Source organism: Haliotis cracherodii, unplaced genomic scaffold, assembly GCF_022045235.1.
Source record: "Haliotis cracherodii isolate W230 unplaced genomic scaffold, xgHalCrac1.p SCAF_8, whole genome shotgun sequence".
Lineage (NCBI taxonomy): Eukaryota > Metazoa > Mollusca > Gastropoda > Lepetellida > Haliotidae > Haliotis > Haliotis cracherodii.
The window spans coordinates 26452233-26473045 of record NW_027266341.1 but is presented as its reverse complement, the minus strand read 5'-3'; the positions used below and the strand labels follow the sequence as shown (position 1 = coordinate 26473045).

At 41.1% G+C, this 20813-nt stretch overlaps 2 protein-coding genes across 2 annotated transcripts; both read left to right on the top strand.

The window, feature by feature from the left end:
- Positions 1-4: 4 nt before the first annotated feature.
- Positions 5-8350, top strand: LOC139450170 (DC-STAMP domain-containing protein 2-like). Its single transcript, XM_071231847.1, has 6 exons — positions 5-44; positions 1980-2190; positions 4272-4716; positions 5012-5221; positions 6018-6130; positions 6740-8350. Exons 1-6 carry the CDS (start codon positions 20-22, stop codon positions 7764-7766), a joined length of 2031 nt encoding a protein of 676 aa, XP_071087948.1. The 5' UTR covers positions 5-19; the 3' UTR covers positions 7767-8350.
- Positions 8351-8964: 614 nt separating this feature from the next.
- LOC139449660 (protein sneaky-like) lies at positions 8965-20419 on the top strand. The gene is made up of 6 exons (XM_071231141.1): positions 8965-9039; positions 10950-11172; positions 13537-13993; positions 14786-15004; positions 15482-15669; positions 17442-20419. The coding sequence occupies exons 1-6, from the start codon at positions 9003-9005 to the stop codon at positions 18499-18501; spliced, it is 2184 nt and encodes a 727-aa protein (XP_071087242.1). The 5' UTR covers positions 8965-9002; the 3' UTR covers positions 18502-20419.
- Positions 20420-20813: the final 394 nt, after the last annotated feature.

Here is a 20813-nt window from a genome sequence, read left to right as displayed (position 1 = left end):
TCACCGTGTCATTGGGACTATGGAAACCATCACTAAAAACGAAGGTAAGACTGTTTTCTTAAAAAACTCATTTCATGTCGATGATGACAATATGTTATGAAATATAAGCTGGTTAGAATAATCCTTTTCATATATGCTTTAATTAAACAATGTTTTTTTCTGTTTTGTGCTACTGCCTTTCTGAAAAAAGTAAATAAAAAGATTCCTTTGCATTAGTGAAATCATGGTGAATAATTTATGAATAATCTACATTTAGGAAATGTAGCTGGCATAATATTCACTTTCATATCAATTACTGAAAGACGTTTTCAACTACCTTACTGAAAATAGAGGCAACGGGTGGCAGAGTCGTCTGAGGCGCCGTAATTCGCTGTGCAGTTGCGTCCTGTTGGCACGCTAAAAACCTATGGTCATGGGTTCGAATCCCGATTATGTTTGTCAGCATCATACCCGTGCTCGTGGGTTTCACCGAAGTGGTAAACGTCTGAGACCTGCATCACTTCAGGCTTTCCTCCCATATCAAGCTGACACGCTGTGAAATAACTGGAATACTGTTAAAAGCTTTATTTTAAATGTTTAGTGAAACTCGAATGCATGGGACTAGCTTTAAATGGGTTGTTTCAGTGGTGATTCTTTATATTACTTAAAAGTACATGTACTTGGTCGACTTGACTTACATAATTAGAGAACGCAAATTGCGAAAGGAAGATGAAACCTTTCGGGTGTATGGCATATATTTGCAAGCTTGCATTGTGCACACAAGTGCACGTGTTTCCTTGAGACAGAACAATAAGAGATTTCATGACATTACATTCGGTTTTGAGTTTCAACAAGGAAAGTAGCTTTTAGCAAGCACACATGCTCCAATAACTGTATGAATGAATTGAAAGAAAACACATCCCATATCTGGCTATTTCGTGGAATAGTTAAGTGAGAATGTTCGTATTTCATAGAAAATTACTAAAGTTTATTTATGCGTATGAAAGTGACTAGTTTACCCCAGCTATATTTTCATTAAGAGTGTGTGTGAGTGAGTTGAGGTATCGAAGCACGAAGTTAAAGATTCTCATAGATACAACTCAAAATGAGTTAGGGGACTTATTCAGCGTAGTATATAACAAGTATACTGCATGGAATGTCCGTGCAGCATATTTGAGTTTATTTATTTTCATTTATTTATTGATTTATGTATACTAAGTCCGATAACGCAAGCGTAACTTGACATTCTTTCAGAATCATGATCCCCACCAGGTCATTTATTTAAGCTGTGGGTTGGCATGTGGGATCGGTCCTAGTTCTGCATCATATATTGCTTACAAATTGTGTGCGTTATCCTTAACCTAGCATCACATCCCCCTCCCATCCCCGCGTTAAGATTCAGGTTGTTTTAAAACTAAAATTATGTTCAACCAAACACAAGTTTGTTCTAAGGATCTATGCAAAAATAGACTTTTCTACTTTCACTTTTGACCTTTTTTTGACCCTTGTTGCGAAGGATGTATATATCTTAGAATTTCGTTACTTAGGGGCTAAAACAGGGACTGGTCGGCTCGGAGTCAGTACACTGTGTCTGAGTGAGGTATCCATGTTAAACTGAGGCTTGGTTTCTCAGTGGGCTCGCACTGCGAGACGTTGAACCTCTTTTCACCTCACCTCTTTTTGTATTTGTGGTTCCCAGCAATACTCGCACTTTGCGAGTCCAAATTGCGTGGATCGATGCTGATGATGTCAATCAATGAATTGTCTGGTCCAGAATCGATTATTTACAGACCGCCGACATAAAGCTGGAATATTTCTGAGTACGGCGTTAAACAACAACAACAACAACAACAACAACAACAACAACAACAACAACAACATGTGTAAATATCTTTCAGAGAACATTTTAAATTAGTCTGCATCATTGTCTACGTATTTTGCCAGGCGCCATGATAAAGCGCAGCGAGCATGAACTGAACGAACCTCTATTCCCTCCCCAGACTCGGGCGCATTACGAGCGAAGCACTCGTACAATCCCCGTTACCATGACGAGCTGGCACTGACAGTGGGCGATGAGATCACCGATATCAAGGACGTCGGTAACGGCTGGGTGGTCGGCCACAACAACACCACGGGGAATACTGGACTGTGTCCAAGAGAGTACCTTCACAGCCCTTGCAGGAAGAGCACGATGGTCAAGATTATGCATAGGTCAGTTTGTTTACCGAGAATTATAAAAGGAAAGTATGATCGGTGGCCAATAAATAATAAAAATAAATTTTACAACAAGTGACTGTTTACTTATTTAACGAATCTTCGAAGTAAGGATGACAAGTATCTTTTGTAATGAAATAGGGTTACATGGTTTCATATTCCGATTTTAAAAATATTTTGGCTAATTCTATCATTGCACAGTTTCGAAATTTTGGGTCGTCGGAATCGTGAAAAAGTAATCTGAATGTATCATGCGGTCTCTATATTATCACTGTTGTATTATCCTGACTTTGGTTGGGCAAGTGAAACGTTATAACCTTATATTAGTTACACAGATAAATATTGATGCTAAACGAGTAATGCAGCCAAACTTAAAACAAACCAACGTCGATAGGTTATGTTCGTTTGAAATAGATGCATTAACGATTAGGGCTCCCATTCTCGATTAGTAATAGCATTTATTTACATATTTTTCCCAATACGATTTTAAGTCAAGGGTACGCTGCATCGATCAATCATTTATGAATAATTAAATCTGCTACTAAGAAGACAATGAATATATTTCATACATTTTAATGTTGTTTATATTACCTATTCTGTGATCGTCAAAACTGCATGCATTTGACCTCTTGATGATATACGCTTGCTGTGAGAGATAATATACATATGACAGATGATAAATAAATTAGGTAATTAATATTTTCGTATTCTTTTTGACGGTTATGAATTGCTTTTTTACAATCATCAATAACATACTAAGGCTGCCCTATTAATCAATTAATGTTTGAAGCTTTTGTTGTGTCAAAAATAGTTTTCGTGGACAAGAGTTGAATCCCTTGGTTGTGTGAGGATTCGTTGATCGGGTTCAATTCCTATATTCGTCCTGGTTTTGATTCTGTATTCTTCCATGGCTTGTGGGTTTCACAGCGTCACTAAAGTACTCACGGAAATGAAAAAACCCTGTTTTTTCGATCTCATATTTTAAATAAATGCAGTTAATGTACAAAATATATAAATATTCAAACAACTCAATTAGTACTAATGGGGTCTTGGCACAAATACAGCGTATCAAAGGTTTTTATGTCTTTTTTATACGTAAAAGTGTGTAAAAATATGAACAAAACAGACTATTGTGAAACTGAGCATAACCAGGTGTTAGTAGATGAAGGTGAATGTCCATGACCTATGACACCTTGACGACAGGTGAAAACAAGTGCTTGAAACCCACGTGCATGTGATTTGTCAGTGGTTAGTGATTTGTGAGTGGCATTGTGGGATAGTGAATCATCGTCAAAATATCAGAACGTAAAAGTAACATATTCCCTTCTCAAACAACAACTTACATGTCATTATTATTATGTACATAAACATAGCTATTATTTTTATTGTTTTGATAACTTTTTTCCAGGCTAATTTGCATAATGCCTATAGCCTGTTTCTGCCATGTCAATTTGGACTTAGTTTCATTTTTGAATGTTGAAAATGCATACAAATTACCTCCTGTAAAGTTCATTTTGTATTGAGCACTGAGGTAGAACTAGCAAATCCAGACTAGTACTTTTCCAGTTGTTTTGTTATTTCGTATTTATATCTACGTAATGCTTTGTGCCGATTATTAAATCCGGCAAAACAGTTTTTTTTCATTTCCATGAGTACTTTAGAGTTAATATCAAAAATAGTTTTCGTGGACAAGAGTTGAACCCCTTGGTTGTGTGAGGATTCGTTGATCGGGTTCAATTCCTTTATTCGTCCTGGTTTTGATTCTGTATTCTTCCATGGCTTGTGGGTTTCACAGCGTCACTAGAGTTCATATCTTAAGATGTGTCACCTTCCTGAGGATATCTAATCGTACTTCCACAGCACGGGTCGTTTCTCATTCTGTCTTGCCTGTTCAAGATTCAGTTACAATGTACTCAAATATGTTGCCACGATATTAATGGAATATGCTCCTTAAAACAGAACTACAATAATCATTAAAAGATTTACACCCCAAGCTGACAAGCTGTAACATAATAAACATATTCTTAAAAAATGGAACTCCTTCAAAATTGTGATCAATGTCCGCCTTTTCTTTCCAGGGTGTCGAGCATTTACACGCACATGGCACAAAACGTCATGACACCAAAGAGAAGCGACCAGATGGCACTCACGACACTTGGAGGAAGCAGTGACACGCTTGACATCGAAATGCACAGCAACAATGTACCCGAAAAGAAAATGTCTGTCGTTCAAGTATTCTTTCGGGTTATGTGTGGAATCCTCTCGAGTCTGTTCCTCGGATGTCTGATATTTGCTGCCCTGCTGTACATATACAGCTTCACACTCATACAGTCTGGAGCCATAGCAGGGGGGATAACCCTTCTCATGGGCATGTTCCTGATTTTCTCCCCTTACGTCCGCTGTGTGGCAGCACTGATGTCAGTAAGCGTCTTCACAAGTCAAGGACGAGCGGCCATCTTAACTCTCATCCCAGGCCTTCTTCTTTCAGGACCAATAATGAACATGCAGAGAAACATTAATGAGGTAAATATACTAGGTTTTGTTTGTTTGTTTGTTTGTTGTTTAACGCCGCACTCAGTAATATTCCAGTTATATGACGGCGGTCTGTAAATAATTTAATCTGGACCAGACAATTCAGTGAATAATATGAGGATCGATCTACACAATTGGGATACGATGACATGCATCAACCAAGTCAACGAGCCTGACCACCCGATTCCGTTTGTTGCCTTTGACGACAAGCATAGTCGCCTTTTACGGCAAGCTTGTTTGATATATTGGATTATATCTACTATAACATGATGGTATTTTTCTTCAGGGTTCAACATCTATTGGCTGTGTAGCAGAGGTTGTTATGAACCAAACACTAGCTCTCCATAACCAAATCCTAGACTCCGTAACCTTGCAACGGGAAAACTTGGAGAATGCCGTCAAAGAAGCCGAGAACCTGACCTTCACCTCGACTGGTTCAGATCTGAATACTACGGATGGCCAAACCACACCCACGCACAGCAACGAAAGTGTTGTCGTAAGTGTAATATTATCTAGTTGCGTGAGTGAATGCGTTTTGCCCGCTAAGACCATTTTCTTATTGAATCAGGAGGTATTTCTTTAACGAAGAGGGGCATTCCTTAGTGATATATGACGTTTACCACTTTGGTGGAGCTCAAGAACACGTGTATGTGAGGACAGAATAATGTTCATATTCATGACGATATAGGATTCGAACCCTCTGTCAGCCGATCCTCACTAAAGCTCAAGACCCGTGAAGATCCGGGGTAGAATAGGTCTTCAGCAACCCATGTTTACCGTAAAAGGCGACTATGCTTGTCGTAAGAGGCGATTAAAAGGATCGGGTGGTCAGGCTTGCTGACTGGTTGATGCATGTCATCGATCCCAATTACGTAAATCGATGCCGATGATATCAATAACTGGATTGTCTGGTCCAGACTCGATTATTTACAAACCGCCGTCATATTTCTGGAATATTGCTGAGTGCGGCGTTAAACAACCAACCAACCAACCAAACCACTTAAGCTCAAGAACGCAACGATGCAACGATGCAAAGCGAACTGCAGTGCCTAGGTCCAACTGACCTTCCATGTCCGTTGTCCATTTAATTAAATTTGAATTAATTTACACTATTAATGCTCACATTTTACACATTCTTTTCTTTGGACAAGATACTGTCCATGTATTCAGCTAAATGCAATGAGTTAGTCATCAAAAGTCATAGTTATTCTACTGACGTCTATATCATCGATAGACTAATTTATTTTAAAGCCCGCTGACATAACACATAAAGCAACTTGTCTCTCTTGCAGGAGTGCCTTAGCCGCATCGATCAGATGAAAGAAAGATGCACCAATCTGACGAAGTATAAGCCAAATATAACAGCCATCAAATTACCATGCCGCAAAATTTTAGGAAAGAAATGGTACAGTGAATTAGTTGTATATTGTAAATATTATCTTTGGATGTATTTAGACGCCATTACTCATTGAAATGCAGTAGAAAGGCAGTTGAATGTATGTCTAAGAATAATAGTCCACACTGCCGTAAAGTAGAGTTTCCCGCGGGGATTCCGGGTTAGAATCGTCACCCTGCAACGTATGCTGGTCGTAAGAGGCCACCAAACTGATCGGGTGGCCAGGCTTGGTGACTCAGATGATATGGTGTCTTCGTATCCCGACTTCGTGTGTCTTTGCTCTCAATATCGATCACTGGACTGTGTGGTCCAGATTCCATTATTTATAGACTGCCGTCATATAGCTGGAACTTTGCTAAAGCGACCTTTAACAATAAACAAACAAACCAACAAAAGAAAAACTTAGTGACAATAGATTTAGATAGTATTAGGTATTCTCAATCCAAAGTAGACACAGTTTATGGATAACAACTTCTTTAATGCTGCATAGATACCGAAACGTCGCCTTTACAGTAGTAACGTAGTTGTTATCCATTAGCTGTGTCTACTTTGTCATCCGTCAACTTTTAAGTTATGCCTATGAAACAAAACACTAAATCCATCCTTCTATGTTGGCAGCAAAGAAGTGGAGACGAGTACATTAAAGACCAACACACTCTGCGCATCTCTGACAGGAATGGAGGAACTCTGCTACCCATCAAGCCGACCCAGAAGAAGCATCTCAGCAATAAGGAACAGGTTTAAAGGCTTTTCTGACATGTTTAATGTCAGACTGAATAGTACCAAGCTCGTAGACGTCAGAGGAAACACTTCCTTCAGCTTGGTCCAAAAAATTGAGGACATCAAGAAAGAAGTGCAGAGGAAGATGGACAAGGTGGTGCACGTATTCGGCATCATCAACAAACTCCTCATCATCTTTGTTCTTCTTGCCTTTATCAGTGCGGGGATGTACCTCAGACGATTCCTCCGGAAGATCAAGTTTGATAACATTTATATCACCTCCGAGCTCAAGAGCCTTGATAAGCAGCTGAGAGCAACGGGGAAACAGAATGCTGTCCTTCCTCTTCTGAAACGGGAGAAGAGGAAGTATATTAATTCAACGTCACCGAAATTGGTCGACTCTGAATCTTTCGCGTGGAAGGTTGGCATGTCTCAAGTTGTTCTTCACATAATCATCGCCACCATCATCCTCCTTCTGGATTACGGGATCTTCTACATCCTAATACTTGTGAAGGAGAACGGAGGTGTTGATATTGCCTATTCTGGCGGTGCAACACTAGCAGTTGAAGTGGAGGGCTCGCAGCCTATTGCGGTCTTCTTTAAGACCATACTAGAGAGCTTGAGCACCTCAAACACTTTCAATAATACCTTCAGCTTTGAACAATGCCTACCAGAAGCTTCAGAGGCTCCAAGGAACAATCTGTATATGATATTAACACTCTACACCCTAGTCATCCTGTTCGTTCTGCTGCAGTCCTATGGGCTTCGACTGAGACGCAAGATCGCCGCCTTCTTCTTTCCCGAACGTGAGATGGAAAGGGTCAGTTTTCTGTGCCGCCATATCTTGCTGAAAAGAAAAATGAGATCGGCAGAGAGAAATACAAACAGTCTCAAGGAATGGCGTCATTGGTTAAGTCGGAAGTAATTTAATAGCTCAACCATTTTGGTATCATGATGTATGGCGTTTTTATTTTTATTTAATGTGTATAGAATTTTGGTCTCAATTTGTTGTGTTGTTAGCTTGACACAGATGATGTTAAGTTGTATGTTGTTCAATATTTTTAGTGTTTTTAGTGGCTTCTTTCATAGAAGTATTGATTTATCGTTTGTTGTGTAACGCCGCACTCAGCAGTATTCGGCGGTCTGTAAATAATCGAGGCGATGTAGCTAGTATGCAGAGTTGCGCCATTTGGTGGTGCCAGCATCGGCTGGTCGTTGACTAAATCCTATATTCGCACAGATTATCATCAGTGGTTGGCAGCACCGAACGTATGCTTTTGTTTGAAACCAAACGTTCCTCACTTTCTCCCCAGATTAAGATGACGACGTGATTCAACCTAAATCCGGTTCTAAGCGGCGGTAAGCCGTACTCACTCGATGTAACGTGAACACCGTGACTACTTCACTTACACTTCTTCATGTGATATGTGTGTGACAATGTACAAATGTTTTCATGTATTTTCATATAATATTTCATTTTCATAATGTTGTGAACACGGGTCTCGCTGTTTCTGGATCTCCTACAAATAAAAGTATCAAAATTCGTTTGTCTTTGTTGGTGGGGCGATATGCTAGCCCAGTGGTTAAAGCGTTAGTTTGTGTACGCCAAATACCCGGGTTCGATTCCCGACAAAGGTACATTATGCTTTTGTTCGTTTAGGGTTTAACGCCGCAATATTCAAGCTATTTGATGTACCGTACCCGTGAAGATCCGGGGTAGAATAGGTCTTCAGCAGCCCATTCTTGCCGTAAGAGGCGACTAGCGGGATTGGGTGGTTGCGCATGATGCTCGTGTCAGCCACTGGATTGTCTGGTCCAGATAATATTTTATACAGACCACCATCTCTCTCTCTCTCTCTCTCTCTCTCTCTCTCTCTCACTACATACACATCCACTCACTCACTAAACACAATCACTGATGCTGCATAAATAACAGGGCGTCGCATGTAGTGAACAAAGCTCAAAGATTTTAATAATTATTGCTAACACTGCACATGGATATGTCGCATTTCCCACCGACAAAGCGTCAGCAGTATAGCACAATTGACCCTCTTGTTATCAACTCAGCGCATCCTCTCAAGGGAAGGAAAGCTTGTCACTATAAGACAAGACAACCGCATGTATCCAGTCTCACTCCAACGAGGGCAGCAGAGGAGGCACCATGAACGGGCTGAGAAGATTTAGTCGCAAAACTGAAGGTACCAAATTGTGGATATTTCTATATATTTAAATAGATAACAAAATAAGGATAAGCCAAAATATTAACCAGTTTCAGTGTGTTTTTAAACGAATTAGCTCTTAAAATTTACACTATCTGATGTTTATATAATGAGTATGTTTTGCAAATGCAGTCGTTATGATGAGTTCCCAGGAAAGATGACAAATTTATTTTTGACGGTTCAAATTCTAAAGGTTTGATTTCGTCAAAACACTGCAGCTGTGTCCAGATGTGTACGAACAGCGAAAGCTGGCATATACAAGTATACGATTTCAGGAGTCAGGTTACTGGGCATTTGCTCATATATACTATACTATCGCGACATGTGTTTTTTTCTATTGTTTACGGGACGGCCGGGTAGCCTTGTGGCTTGTGACACCGCAGACCCGAGTTCGATTCCCGACACGGGTATAATGCGCGAAGCCCATTTCTGGCGTCCCCCGCCGTGATATTGCTGGAATATTGCTAAAAGCGGCATAAAACCCTACTCACTCACTCATTCTATTATTAACTCAAATACGGTATCATTAATTAATGTGGTCTTAACCAAGTATATCCTCGCTACCACACTCATGTGGTTGTTTCGTATGTCCATTCATTGCTTTTGCTGGAAATATATAATTATTTACTATAGTACTCATTCAACCAATCTTTATGCGTGGTACTTATGAGGACAAAGGCTTATAGTACATTGTCTGGGGCGTGTTACAAATTCATACATTTTCTTAGTTTCGTAGCATGATAGATGAACAGGGATATTAGAAGTGAACAATCCCAATTAGCACCCCTTCCGATTGATCAATGTACACAAGACTTATTTATTCGTGTATAATGCGCATCCGTGTGTTATATGCACCCTTAATAATGGGCAATTATTTTATGGAAAATGTAACTGTCGTGTATAATACGCACAGACTTTTCTTTTGTTTCATTTCAGGCTGTTAGCATAAACCATGAAATTTAAAATCTTTCAACTCTTTCAATTTTTTCTCTCAACAAAATGATATTTTAATAAGAGGCCCCTATTTCCAATTTTGAGAACGCCCTTGGCGCTTATTACGTCGAATACGGTAATAGAATACGGTAATAGAATACGGTAATAGATAAGTTTCTAGTATTATAGTAGTCGTAAATGTAGTGTAGTAATTTGCTTTTCTAGAACTGGACAAAGAACCATGCCATTTTTTGGATGTGCATATCGTTTAAGGTCTGTGTCAAACGGGAGAAGAAATGCTGTGGCATATCTACATGTTGCTGTAACCAAATATAACCATATCCACATTCGTATAACATGTTTTTAACTTTTGATGCCCAATAGTACTCAAGGGGAAACTGAGATGACTACGGGTGGCTCAGTGTGATCGAAGGTGCAAAGTTCCCTGTACAGAGAAGCGTCCCTTTGGACTCTCAGAATCTATGATCGTGGGTTGACATTTCACATTCACCCAGATTACGTTCCTAGGTACGTCAGCACCATGCCCGTGCTCATGGTACGTGCTCGTGCCAACGCGGTAAACGTCTGCAATCAAACCTGTGTCACATCGGTCTTTCCTCCAACATCAAGCTCACACACCGTGATATAACTAAAATATTTTTAAATGCGACTTACTGACTAACTCACTACAACTGCCCCCGTGAAGATCCTTGTTAAAATTGGTTTGCAGCAACCAATGCTTGTCGAAAGATGTGACAAACGGGATCGGTTGGTCAGGCTCGCTGACTTGGTTGATTCATGTCATCATATCCCAATTACGGGACAACCCCTGGATTGTCTCATCCAAACTTGATTATTTACATATCTGACAGCTGAAGACTGATATCATATAGCTGAAATATGGCCGAGTGGAACAAACAAAGCAAACACTAACAGCGCACTGTTGTTGTATTCAGGAAGGGCGGTCGTGTATCGAGTGAAGCACCAGTACAATCCCACGAAACAAGATGAGCTCCGACTGGGAATCGGAGATGAGATCACCGACATCAAAGACGTCGGGAACGGCTGGGTGGTCGGATACAACAAGACCACGGGGAACACTGGACTATGTCCGAAGGATTACCTGCAGAAAGGAATCGCCGGAAGAGGCCAGAGTAGAGTTGACCGATTCAGAAATAGGTGAGGTGATAGCTGATTCACGTGGACGCGGGGAGGTCCTCTCCAAAAACCTATCCTATTTTATCCTTGATTATTCCCTGTCGGATTGTGCAGATACCATGTCTTTGGGCGTCGTCTGATGTAGCATTATAGGTTGTCATCGAGAGAGTCTATTCGAAACGCTGCTTATTCCAACAAAGAGGCATACATTATATTGCTTATTTATCATATTGCTTTTTAAAACATTTTTTTTCGGAAACAGAACGCCTTACTGGTAGTTAGGGTCGGATACAGATAGATAATTTCAATGTGACGTATTCAGGTCACGTGTTACTGTAGGTGTTACCATATTGGTATCGCTCGATGGCTTCCTTTAAAGGCTGACAATGATCCACGGTTTCCAGCCAGTTTCCAGTTTTAGTCTGGACTGTATAACTGTAAACCTATTTACGTACTTCCGGTCTAAGTCTAGACTGTATAACTGTAAAGCTAGCTACGTATTACCGGCTTCAGTTTAGACTGTATAACTGTAAAGCTAGCTACGTATTACCGGCTTCAGTTTAGACTGTATACCTGTAAACCTAGCTATGTATTACCGGCTTCAGTTTAGACTGTATAACTGTAAACCTAGCCACGTATTACCGGCATCAGTTTAGACTGTATAACTGTAAACCTAGCTACGTTCTTCCGGCTTCAGTTAAGACTGTATAACTGTAAACCTAGCTTCGTACTTCCGGCTTCAGTTTAGACTGTATAACTTTAAACCTATTTACGTACTTCCGGTCTAAGTCTAGACTGAATAACTGTTAACCTAGCTACGTATTTCCGGCTTCAGTTTAGACTGTATAACTGTAAACCTAGCTACGTACTTCCGGCTTCAGTTTAGACTGTATAACTGTAAACCTAGGTACGTTCTTCCGGCTTCAATTTAGACTGTATAACTGTAAACCTAGCTACGTATTTCCGGCTTCAGTTTAGACTGTATAACTGTAAACCTAGCTACGTATTTCCGGCTTCAGTTTAGACTGTATAACTGTAAACCTAGCTACGTATTTCCGGCTTCAGTTTAGACTGTATAACCGTAAACCTAGCTACGTATTACCGGCTTCAGTTTAGACTGTATAACTGTAAACCTAGCTACGTACTTCCGGCTTCAGTTTAGACTGTATAACTGTAAACCTAGTAGGTACGTTCTTCCGGCTTCAGTTTAGACTGTATAACTGTAAACCTAGTAGGTACGTTCTTCCGGCTTCAGTTTAGACTGTATAACTGTAAACCTAGCTACGTATTACCGGCTTCAGTTTAGACTGTATAACTGTAAACCTAGCTACGTATTTCCGGCTTCAGTTTAGACTGTATAACTGTAAACCTAGCTACGTATTACCGGCTTCAGTTTAGACTGTATAACTGTAAAACTAGCTACGTATTACTGGCTTCAGTTTAGACTGTATAACTGTAAACCTAGGTACGTTCTTCCGGCTTCAATTTAGACTGTATAACTGTAAACCTAGCTACGTATTACCGGCTTCAGTTTAGACAGTATAACTGTAAAACTAGCTACGTATTACCGGCTTCAGTTTAGACAGTATAACTGTAAACCTAGCTACGTATTACCGGCTTCAGTTTAGACTGTATAACTGTAAACCTAGCTTCGTACTTCCGGCTTCAGTTTTGACTGTATAACTGTAAACCTATTTACGTACTTCCGGTCTAAGTCTAGACTGAATAACTGTTAACTGTCAAATTGTTTAATTTGATAATCAAAATTTGTTGGTGCTGCAAACCGTGTACCGTCCGACTTTTTAACGGTCTTCTTATTTTCCGTTTTATTTAAATATTGATAGACTTTGTGGTTACCTTGAAATTAGATGAAATCAAATATTATTCCAGGTGATTTGTATAAGCCACCATGCTGTAAGTTTTCAGCGGGCTGCCTTTCCCGTTTTCTATCGGTACCTCAGTGATGTAGGTGGCGTTTTGATCGTTTGGTTTGCAAAGTGTATTCCTTATGTCAGTCATGGATCTAACTTCATGTATGTTCAATTCACAACCCTCCGTCACATAAATAATGTGTATGCCTCATGTTTTTATTGTTTATATGAATTCTCGTCAGGGCGGTAGATTCCGGCAGTTATCTTTGTCTATTTGTACTTCTTGTTTATTCGGGCGGTCGGGTAGCCTAGTGGTTAAAGCGTTCGTTCGTCACGCCGAAGACCCGGGTTCGATTCCCGACATGTGTACAATGTGTGAAGCCCATATCCGGTGTCCCCCGCCGTGATATTGCTGGAATATTGCTCAAAAAGCAGCGTAAAACTATACTCACTCACTCACTCTTGTTTATTCAATTTTACATATTTTATTATTGCATAATTTCCTTTATTGTAGAGTATCGACTATCTACGTGAACTTGACACAGCAAAATGCTTCAGGAAGTTACGATTTTCACATTCCTCCGCCTCCCACAGAGGTCCTTTCACCAGAAAACACAAAAGAAGACTCCAAGACGAATTCTAAAAACTATATCTTGCCTAACACCCACACCCATGGTCAAAAATGCACTCGAGCAGTAATTGGCATATTGGTGGGCTTGTTTCTTGGATGCGTGATGTTTGCAGCTCTTTCTCTTGCCTATCACTACTCCTTTGTAGAAAGTGCAGCAATATCAGGGGGTATAACTCTGGTGATGTGCGTTTTCCTGGTTATCTCCCCTCATGCCCGCTGCGTGGCAGCACTGATGTCAGTGAGCGTGTTTACAGGTCAAGGTCGCACTGCCTTTCTGTCTCTGATACCAGGGCTTCTCCTCGCCGGACCAGTGACGAACATACACAGGAACTTCAATGAGGTCAATGATAACTTTACACTCCAGTGTCATTTCAATGTTGATAAGAGTTGCGTAGCTTTTAAAGCGTCCGAATCCCCATATGGGCACAATATGGGACGCCAGTTGCTCGTGACTGTGATATTGATGGAATACTACCCAAAGCGCTGTTAAATCCAACTAATTGACTCACTCTCTTTGGGGCTGTGCTCGATGATCTGAAGTGTGTTTGTTGTTTTACGCCGCACTCAGCAATAATACAGCTATATGACGGCGGTCTATTAATCAGCGTGTCTATAAATCAAGTGATTGTCACCATGAGTATCGATCACTCAGTGATTGGGATACGATGACAACCAAGTCAGCGAGCCTGACCACCCGACCCCATTAGTCGCTTCTTACGACAAGCATTGGTTGCTGAAGACCAATTCTAAACGAATCTGAAACTCTGTTGGGAGTTTGTCCCTAGCATTCCATTGGTGGTTGTTTAACACCGCTTTCAGGAATATTATTAGGAAATGAAGTCTTGACCAGGCAAACCACTTGTCGATGGCATGATGAATGATGCCTCATGCGGTCGTTGCACGATGACACATAAACAGCCAAATAGTATAGCTTAGCCAACATAAATCCCACGAGAATGGTGGTCTATTTTCAATCAAGGGGTCAAATAAATGTCAAACATTATTTCAGTAGGTTTGAAATATGTTTATGGTATATATTTGTATTCTTGTCCTGAATTTTCCTTAATATTTCTCATATTGCTGAGTGCGGCGTTAAACACCAAACAAACATTAATATTCCTCACGTTTACAGACAGCAACATCTGTAGCCTGTATAGCGGAAGTGGTTCTCAATCAAAGTCTAGCTCTTCATCATCAGCTACTTGAACCAATTGCTAAGCAACAGAGGAGCCTAGATAAAGCGGCGGAAGTGGTTGAGAGGAAAACGTCCGCTATCAGATTGGCCTTGACATCTTTCAGGTCGGAAATCAAGGATATTGAAGAGACTGTTGTCGATCCAAACTCGTCAAAGGCAAGAATTATTTCAAATAACTAGGATTTTGGTACGACTCAACAAAGGCTGAGGCTGACCACTCACGTGGATGAGGCCGCAGTTATATAGTTGGAATATTGCTGTCAGCAGCGTTCAATAACATTCATTCATTCACCGAGTGCAGTATTATTGTATCCCATAATATATATAGTGAGTGAGTGAGTGAGTTTGATTTTACGCCGCTTTTAGCAATATTCCAGCAATTTCATAGCGGGGGACACCAGAAATGGGCTTCACACATTGTACCCATGTCGGGAATCGAACCCGGGTCTTCGGCGTGACGAGCGAACGCTTTAACCACTAGGCCACCCGATCGCCCCATAATATATATAAATAGTTGAAGCAAGAAATAGGTCATGCATGGTATCTGACCCTATAAAGAATATTTTTCATTTGGTACCCGATATCACGTATTTGCACCCAACATCCCATGTCAACATTGGTCGCTGTCCACAGGGCTGTGCTGGTCAACTGCAGTTCCTGTACACAGACTGTGAGAGCGCGGTACAGGACTCCATCGAGGCGTGCAAGGCTTCGACAGGAACGCGGGCTCGACGCAACAGCGGCACACCAACGGGGCCCTACAACGACCCCAACTACAGCCAGGGGCAGCCCAAGCCATTGCCATTGAGGAGAAGAAAATGGTGAGATGCGATATTACGAGTTTAACTAGTCTGCTGGGTAATGTGGTTCCATGACCCCCCCCCCCCCCCCGTCCCCCTTGCAACCTTTGCTCTTCGTAACAGGGGATCCATGTTTGGAGTCCGGGTGAGAGTAGGCCCCCAACAACCTGTATTTGTCGCAAGAGGCGATCTATGTTTGGATTCAGGGTTAGAATATGTCCCCTGCAACCTGTGCTTGACGTAATAGGAGATCCATGTTTTGATTCAGGATTAGAATAGATCCCTTGCATCCTGTTCCTGGCGTAATAGGCGATCCCTTTTTGAAATTCGGGGAGATTAGGCCCCCAGCCACCTGTATTTGTCGTAAGAGGCGATCCCTGTTTGGAATCCGGATGAGGTTATGCCCCAACAACCTGTTCCTGACATAAGATACAATCCATGTTTGGATTCCGCGTTATAGGCACCCAGCAACCCAGCAGTCGTAGGAATTATGTTGGCTATTACGGGTTAGAACAGGTCCGAGGAACCTGCAACCTAAATTCATGAGTGTGGTACGACTCTGTCGCTTGGATGATTGCGTGTCATCGTACCCAACGGCGTGGGACGTTGCTCATGATATCAATCACTGGTTCGATGATCTACAGGGTGCCGTCATATTGCTCAGCGTGTATATTGGTGAGTGTGGCGTTTAGCACAGTTAACACACTTTTGCAGGACAATAAAAATCTCCTCATGATATAGCTGCTACCGTTTTAACACAGATGCACACTCAACTTTCGAGCAGGGAGTAACGTCCCTAAAACTGAACCGGCTTCAGGCTTCGGAAGTTTAAGAATGTAAACTTTCATTACAAGGAACATTATCTTAAATAATCCCCAAGTTCTGAATTTGCCAAATCTCTTGAAACGAATGTTCTATAATCCCTGAAAACCTAAACTCGATATATAGTTGATTAAAAATGCTGCTTACTTGCAGATTATCTTGAAGAAACATTTCGAAACTCTATGTTTCACAATTGTCGTCTTGTGAATATTTTATGTCCGTTTCAGTGACTTATGTCACCAAGGATTCATGTTTCACGTAAAATAAATGTTCCCACGCCTGGGGTAGGATGTGATTTGATTTTATTCACTCTGCCCGCGTACGTACATATTTACTCGTAAAACCTATGAGTATAAATGTTACTCATCTGGACTATAATATACCGTTATTAATGTCAGAGTGTAACTGAAAAAAATGTCCAAAGTCAATCAGCATCGGTGATTTTACAAGTAAACAAAGAATACATGCCTGACAATAATGAACAGATTATATTTTGGTGGAGAAATAATCTGTTCTCGAAAAGGTTGAAATAAAGTTGTTCTATCATTTTTGGGTTTTAGAAAACAAAAATTCGTATTTAATAACATATTTAATGTTGTGAAAACTAATGTTGTGTGGGTCCAATTACTATTTGGATCGACTTGGTTGATGCATGTCATCGATCCCAATTGCGTAGATCGATGCTCATGATATCAATCACTGGATTATCTGGTCCAGACTCGATTATTTACAGATCGCCCTCATATAGCTGGAGTATTGCTGAATGAATCAAAACAACAAACAAACAACAAACAAGCAACAAACTGTTTGGATCCTTCTTTCCATGAAAATATCAGTCTGAAGCAATCAGATCGAAAATATATATGTCTCAAGTATATAAGTTTCCATAGTGGTAAATGCTTCTATTCCAAGACCTGCATGTCTTTTTCCGTCCCATGGTCTGGTAACAAATATTTATTTTGCATCTTCAGCGACCCTTCACTGTGTGACTCTGTCAAGTCAAAGCCCATCTGTGACCCACTAAAGGAATCCAGTATCTGCAAGTGGGCTAATGACACAGTGATCAAGTCGAGTGCCAGGGCAGTCACAGAACGGTATGACGAGATGGACGAGCTCCTGAGTTTCAGCATCAACAGCTCAAGCGTCATTGACGTCAGAGGCAACACCTCCAGCGACCCTATCCAAAGTGTCCGGGAGCTGAAGAAGAGACTACAAGAACAGCTGGACCTTGCTGTCTTCATCTTCAAAATCCTCAACCGGATCCTCATCATCTTCCTCCTCTCGGCCTTCATCAAAGCCAGCCTCTATGTCAGGCGTTATCTTCGCTACCTGAAATTTGACAACATCTATCTTCGAGATCAAATTAAATATCTGGACAAGCATATTCGGGCTGAGGACGAAAGTAAAGCTCTTTTCCCACTGAAAGATGTAGAGAAGAGGAAATACATTGATTCGACTTCCATGAAACTTTCCCGATCAGAATCTCTAACATGGATGATGGGATTTACCCAGGTGATCCTGCACATCTTTTTATCCGCTATGGTGATTCTTGTTGATTATGGCTTATATTATGTCCTCACAATCCTTCAAAGAAACGGGGATGTGGATTTTCTTGTCACGGGTGGAGTGTGGTTACAGGTTAATGTTAGCGGGTCCGGGCCTTTCGCTGACATCTTTCGAACTGTTGTTGAAGGGATCAGTGTTTCGAAATCCTTTGAGGATGTTCTGAATTTTAAAAGATGTCTACCTTCTCCCACTGAGCAGCCGAGGAAGATTCTCTACTTCATTATCTCCCTTTATTCCCTGGTGTTGGTCTTCGTCCTCCTTCAAGCTTATGGGCTGAGACTAAGACACAAAATGGTGGCGTTCTTTTTTCCCGAGCGAGAGGCGGAACGAATTCACTATTTGTACAGACACATTCTCAACAAGAGAAGACTCCGGGCTTCAGAGTCCAGGAAACTGAATCTTCTGAAGGACCAGTGGAGTGTCATTGGTTTAGAACATTCCAACGAAAAGACTTCAACCTGTTGAAAAGCAGATTTATACTCAAGAACACTCATACCGTACTTGCTTTTCCATCAATCTAATGTACAATTTGCTTTTACTCCGAAAGCTTGCAAAACACTTTGTAGTCAGTGAGAACGCATCTTCCCGAGGCAAGTGTATCCACCAGCCTGTATCAAAGCCTAGTTTCTACGCTGGAAACAAGTCTTTGATAAAAAGGCTAGTGGTCGCTCTTGCCTCGAGGTGAGAATTTAGAGTGTCTTGGGTTCTTGGGTTTGGAATATATCTAGCATTTAGCAATGGATCGTAACATTGCTCTTCGTGGGACACTGTCCTCTGTTCCTGGCTGCTAAAAGCTACAATAAACAAGTCATAACTTAAGATTATGTACCCCAGCACACCTATTACATCTAGTGATCTCTGAGAAATATGGTCCTTAGGGCGTACTAAAAAGAAATGAAAGAATTGTAGCATCACGGATTCTTTTAAAGGATGACAAGAGTTCCTTCCCTTCCCATATTGAAAAAACTTTTGGAGATTTTTATTACTATCAACAGACTGGACAAGAAGTGCAAATACCCTCATTATAATATTTATCATCTTCATATTTTATGAAATTTGAGTTCCCCAACCAAGGAATACAGAACCGAAATGATGAAGTTAATAAAATACGGAAAATACTGCTGTCTCGTTCAAGGGAGGTTACTCTTTGCAAGTTAGCGACAACATGCGGTAATGATGCCTTTGGAATGTCATTGTAAGTTCATTGAAAATTTGCAGATGCCAAATGCAGGATTAGGTTATATAACGCCGTTTTACAGCCTACTCGAGATAAGGTAATATTGCTGACTGTGGCTTTAAACGACATTTCCTCACTCTCAGATGGCATCTGTATCGACACATGGCTATCGACATCCAAATCGGGAGGTACATTTTCACATGAGACGCTAACATGATAACCAATATTTCCACACGTTCCTTAACGATGACAAGCTATGTCTTTGCAGAGTGATGTATCTGATTAACACGTTTTACACACAACATTGTACGTACATCTTACTGTTTGGTAATATTGCCAATGGGGAAGGGTTCGAATACATGGCACGCTACATATTTATACACAATGACAACGCATTAATACGCAAGAAAACTTCATTTCAATAACACTAGCTATTAAATTAGAGCGACCGCCAAGAGAGCGGGTAAATCCCCGACCGCGTCATACCAAAAGACGTTAAAAGATGGTACCTGTTTTTACCATGCTTGCGCTCGACATTAAGCAACTAAAACAAGGACTGGTCAGCTCGGAGTCTGTATACTGTGTCTGAGTGTGGTATTCATGTTAAACTTCGGTAAGGGACCTCAGTGGGTTAACCCTATAAAATCGGCATCAGTCCGGACTAGTAGGAACAACCACACACGCCTGCCCGCACACACGCACGCACGCACGCACACTCGTCGCTAGAAACGCGCAATAATCTTCAAAGCGACGCTAAAACCCACCTCACATTAAGCCTGTACATTTGCACATGCTATTCTATACCGCTTTCTGAGTCCTTTTGCACTTGGGGGCACGGGTAGCCCAGTCGTCTAAGGCGCCGCGATTCGCTGTGCAGAGTTGCATCCCCTAGACACGCCAGGAACCTATAAGTGTGGGTTCGAATCCCGGTTCGCCCTGATTATGTTTCTAGGTTTGTCAGCACCATACCCCTGCTCGTGGGTTTCACCGAAGTGGTAAACGTCTGAGACCTGCATCACTTCGGGCTTTCCTCCCACATTAAGCTGACACGCCGTGATATAACTGGAATACTGTTAAAAGCGGCGTTAAATCCAACTCACTCACCTTTTGCACATGTTGCTCGACTTTGTTCCCTTGTCCTGTATCTTTCCAGATGATGCTCCACATGGTGTCAGGACAAGTTTTATAAATACACATAACGTTATATCTTGTCTAAGGGACAATTGCGTTCACAGTGTACGCATGACTTATTTGCATAGTGGACGTTGCTGTAACCTCACTGAATAAATCAGTTGTAGCAATACGTTCCCTGTTTTCTAACATAAATTCAGTACGCCAGACTAACCTCTGCCTTTTAATTACAAATACAAATACTTGTAATTATAAATACTTTGCCACCTGTATGTGACAATGTCCTGTTCTATCCGTCCCTGACATGTCATGAGTGATCCTAGAGGCAGACTTTTGAACTTTTCAAAACCTTCACCACAAGCGGTTGTTTCGGTTAAAGGGAGACAACCCTCGGGTTAGCTGTCAGTTCCAGCAAATTTGATTGAGTTAATTCAAAACACGCTTTGTCGCAGAACCCGTGAAAATTGTA

Bases quoted from the DNA above. Each gene is read 5' to 3' on its own strand.
- LOC139450170 (XM_071231847.1), top strand. From the start codon at position 20: ATGGAAACCATCACTAAAAACGAAG. The intron at 2,191-4,271 runs GTCAGTTTGTTT...TTTTCTTTCCAG, and splicing joins ATGGTCAAGATTATGCATAG to GGTGTCGAGCATTTACACGC. The intron at 5,222-6,017 runs GTAAGTGTAATA...TCTCTCTTGCAG, and splicing joins ACAGCAACGAAAGTGTTGTC to GAGTGCCTTAGCCGCATCGA.
- LOC139449660 (XM_071231141.1), top strand. From the start codon at position 9,003: ATGAACGGGCTGAGAAGATTTAGTCGCAAAACTGAAG. The intron at 11,173-13,536 runs GTGAGGTGATAG...CCTTTATTGTAG, and splicing joins GTTGACCGATTCAGAAATAG to AGTATCGACTATCTACGTGA. The intron at 13,994-14,785 runs GTCAATGATAAC...TCACGTTTACAG, and splicing joins TACACAGGAACTTCAATGAG to ACAGCAACATCTGTAGCCTG.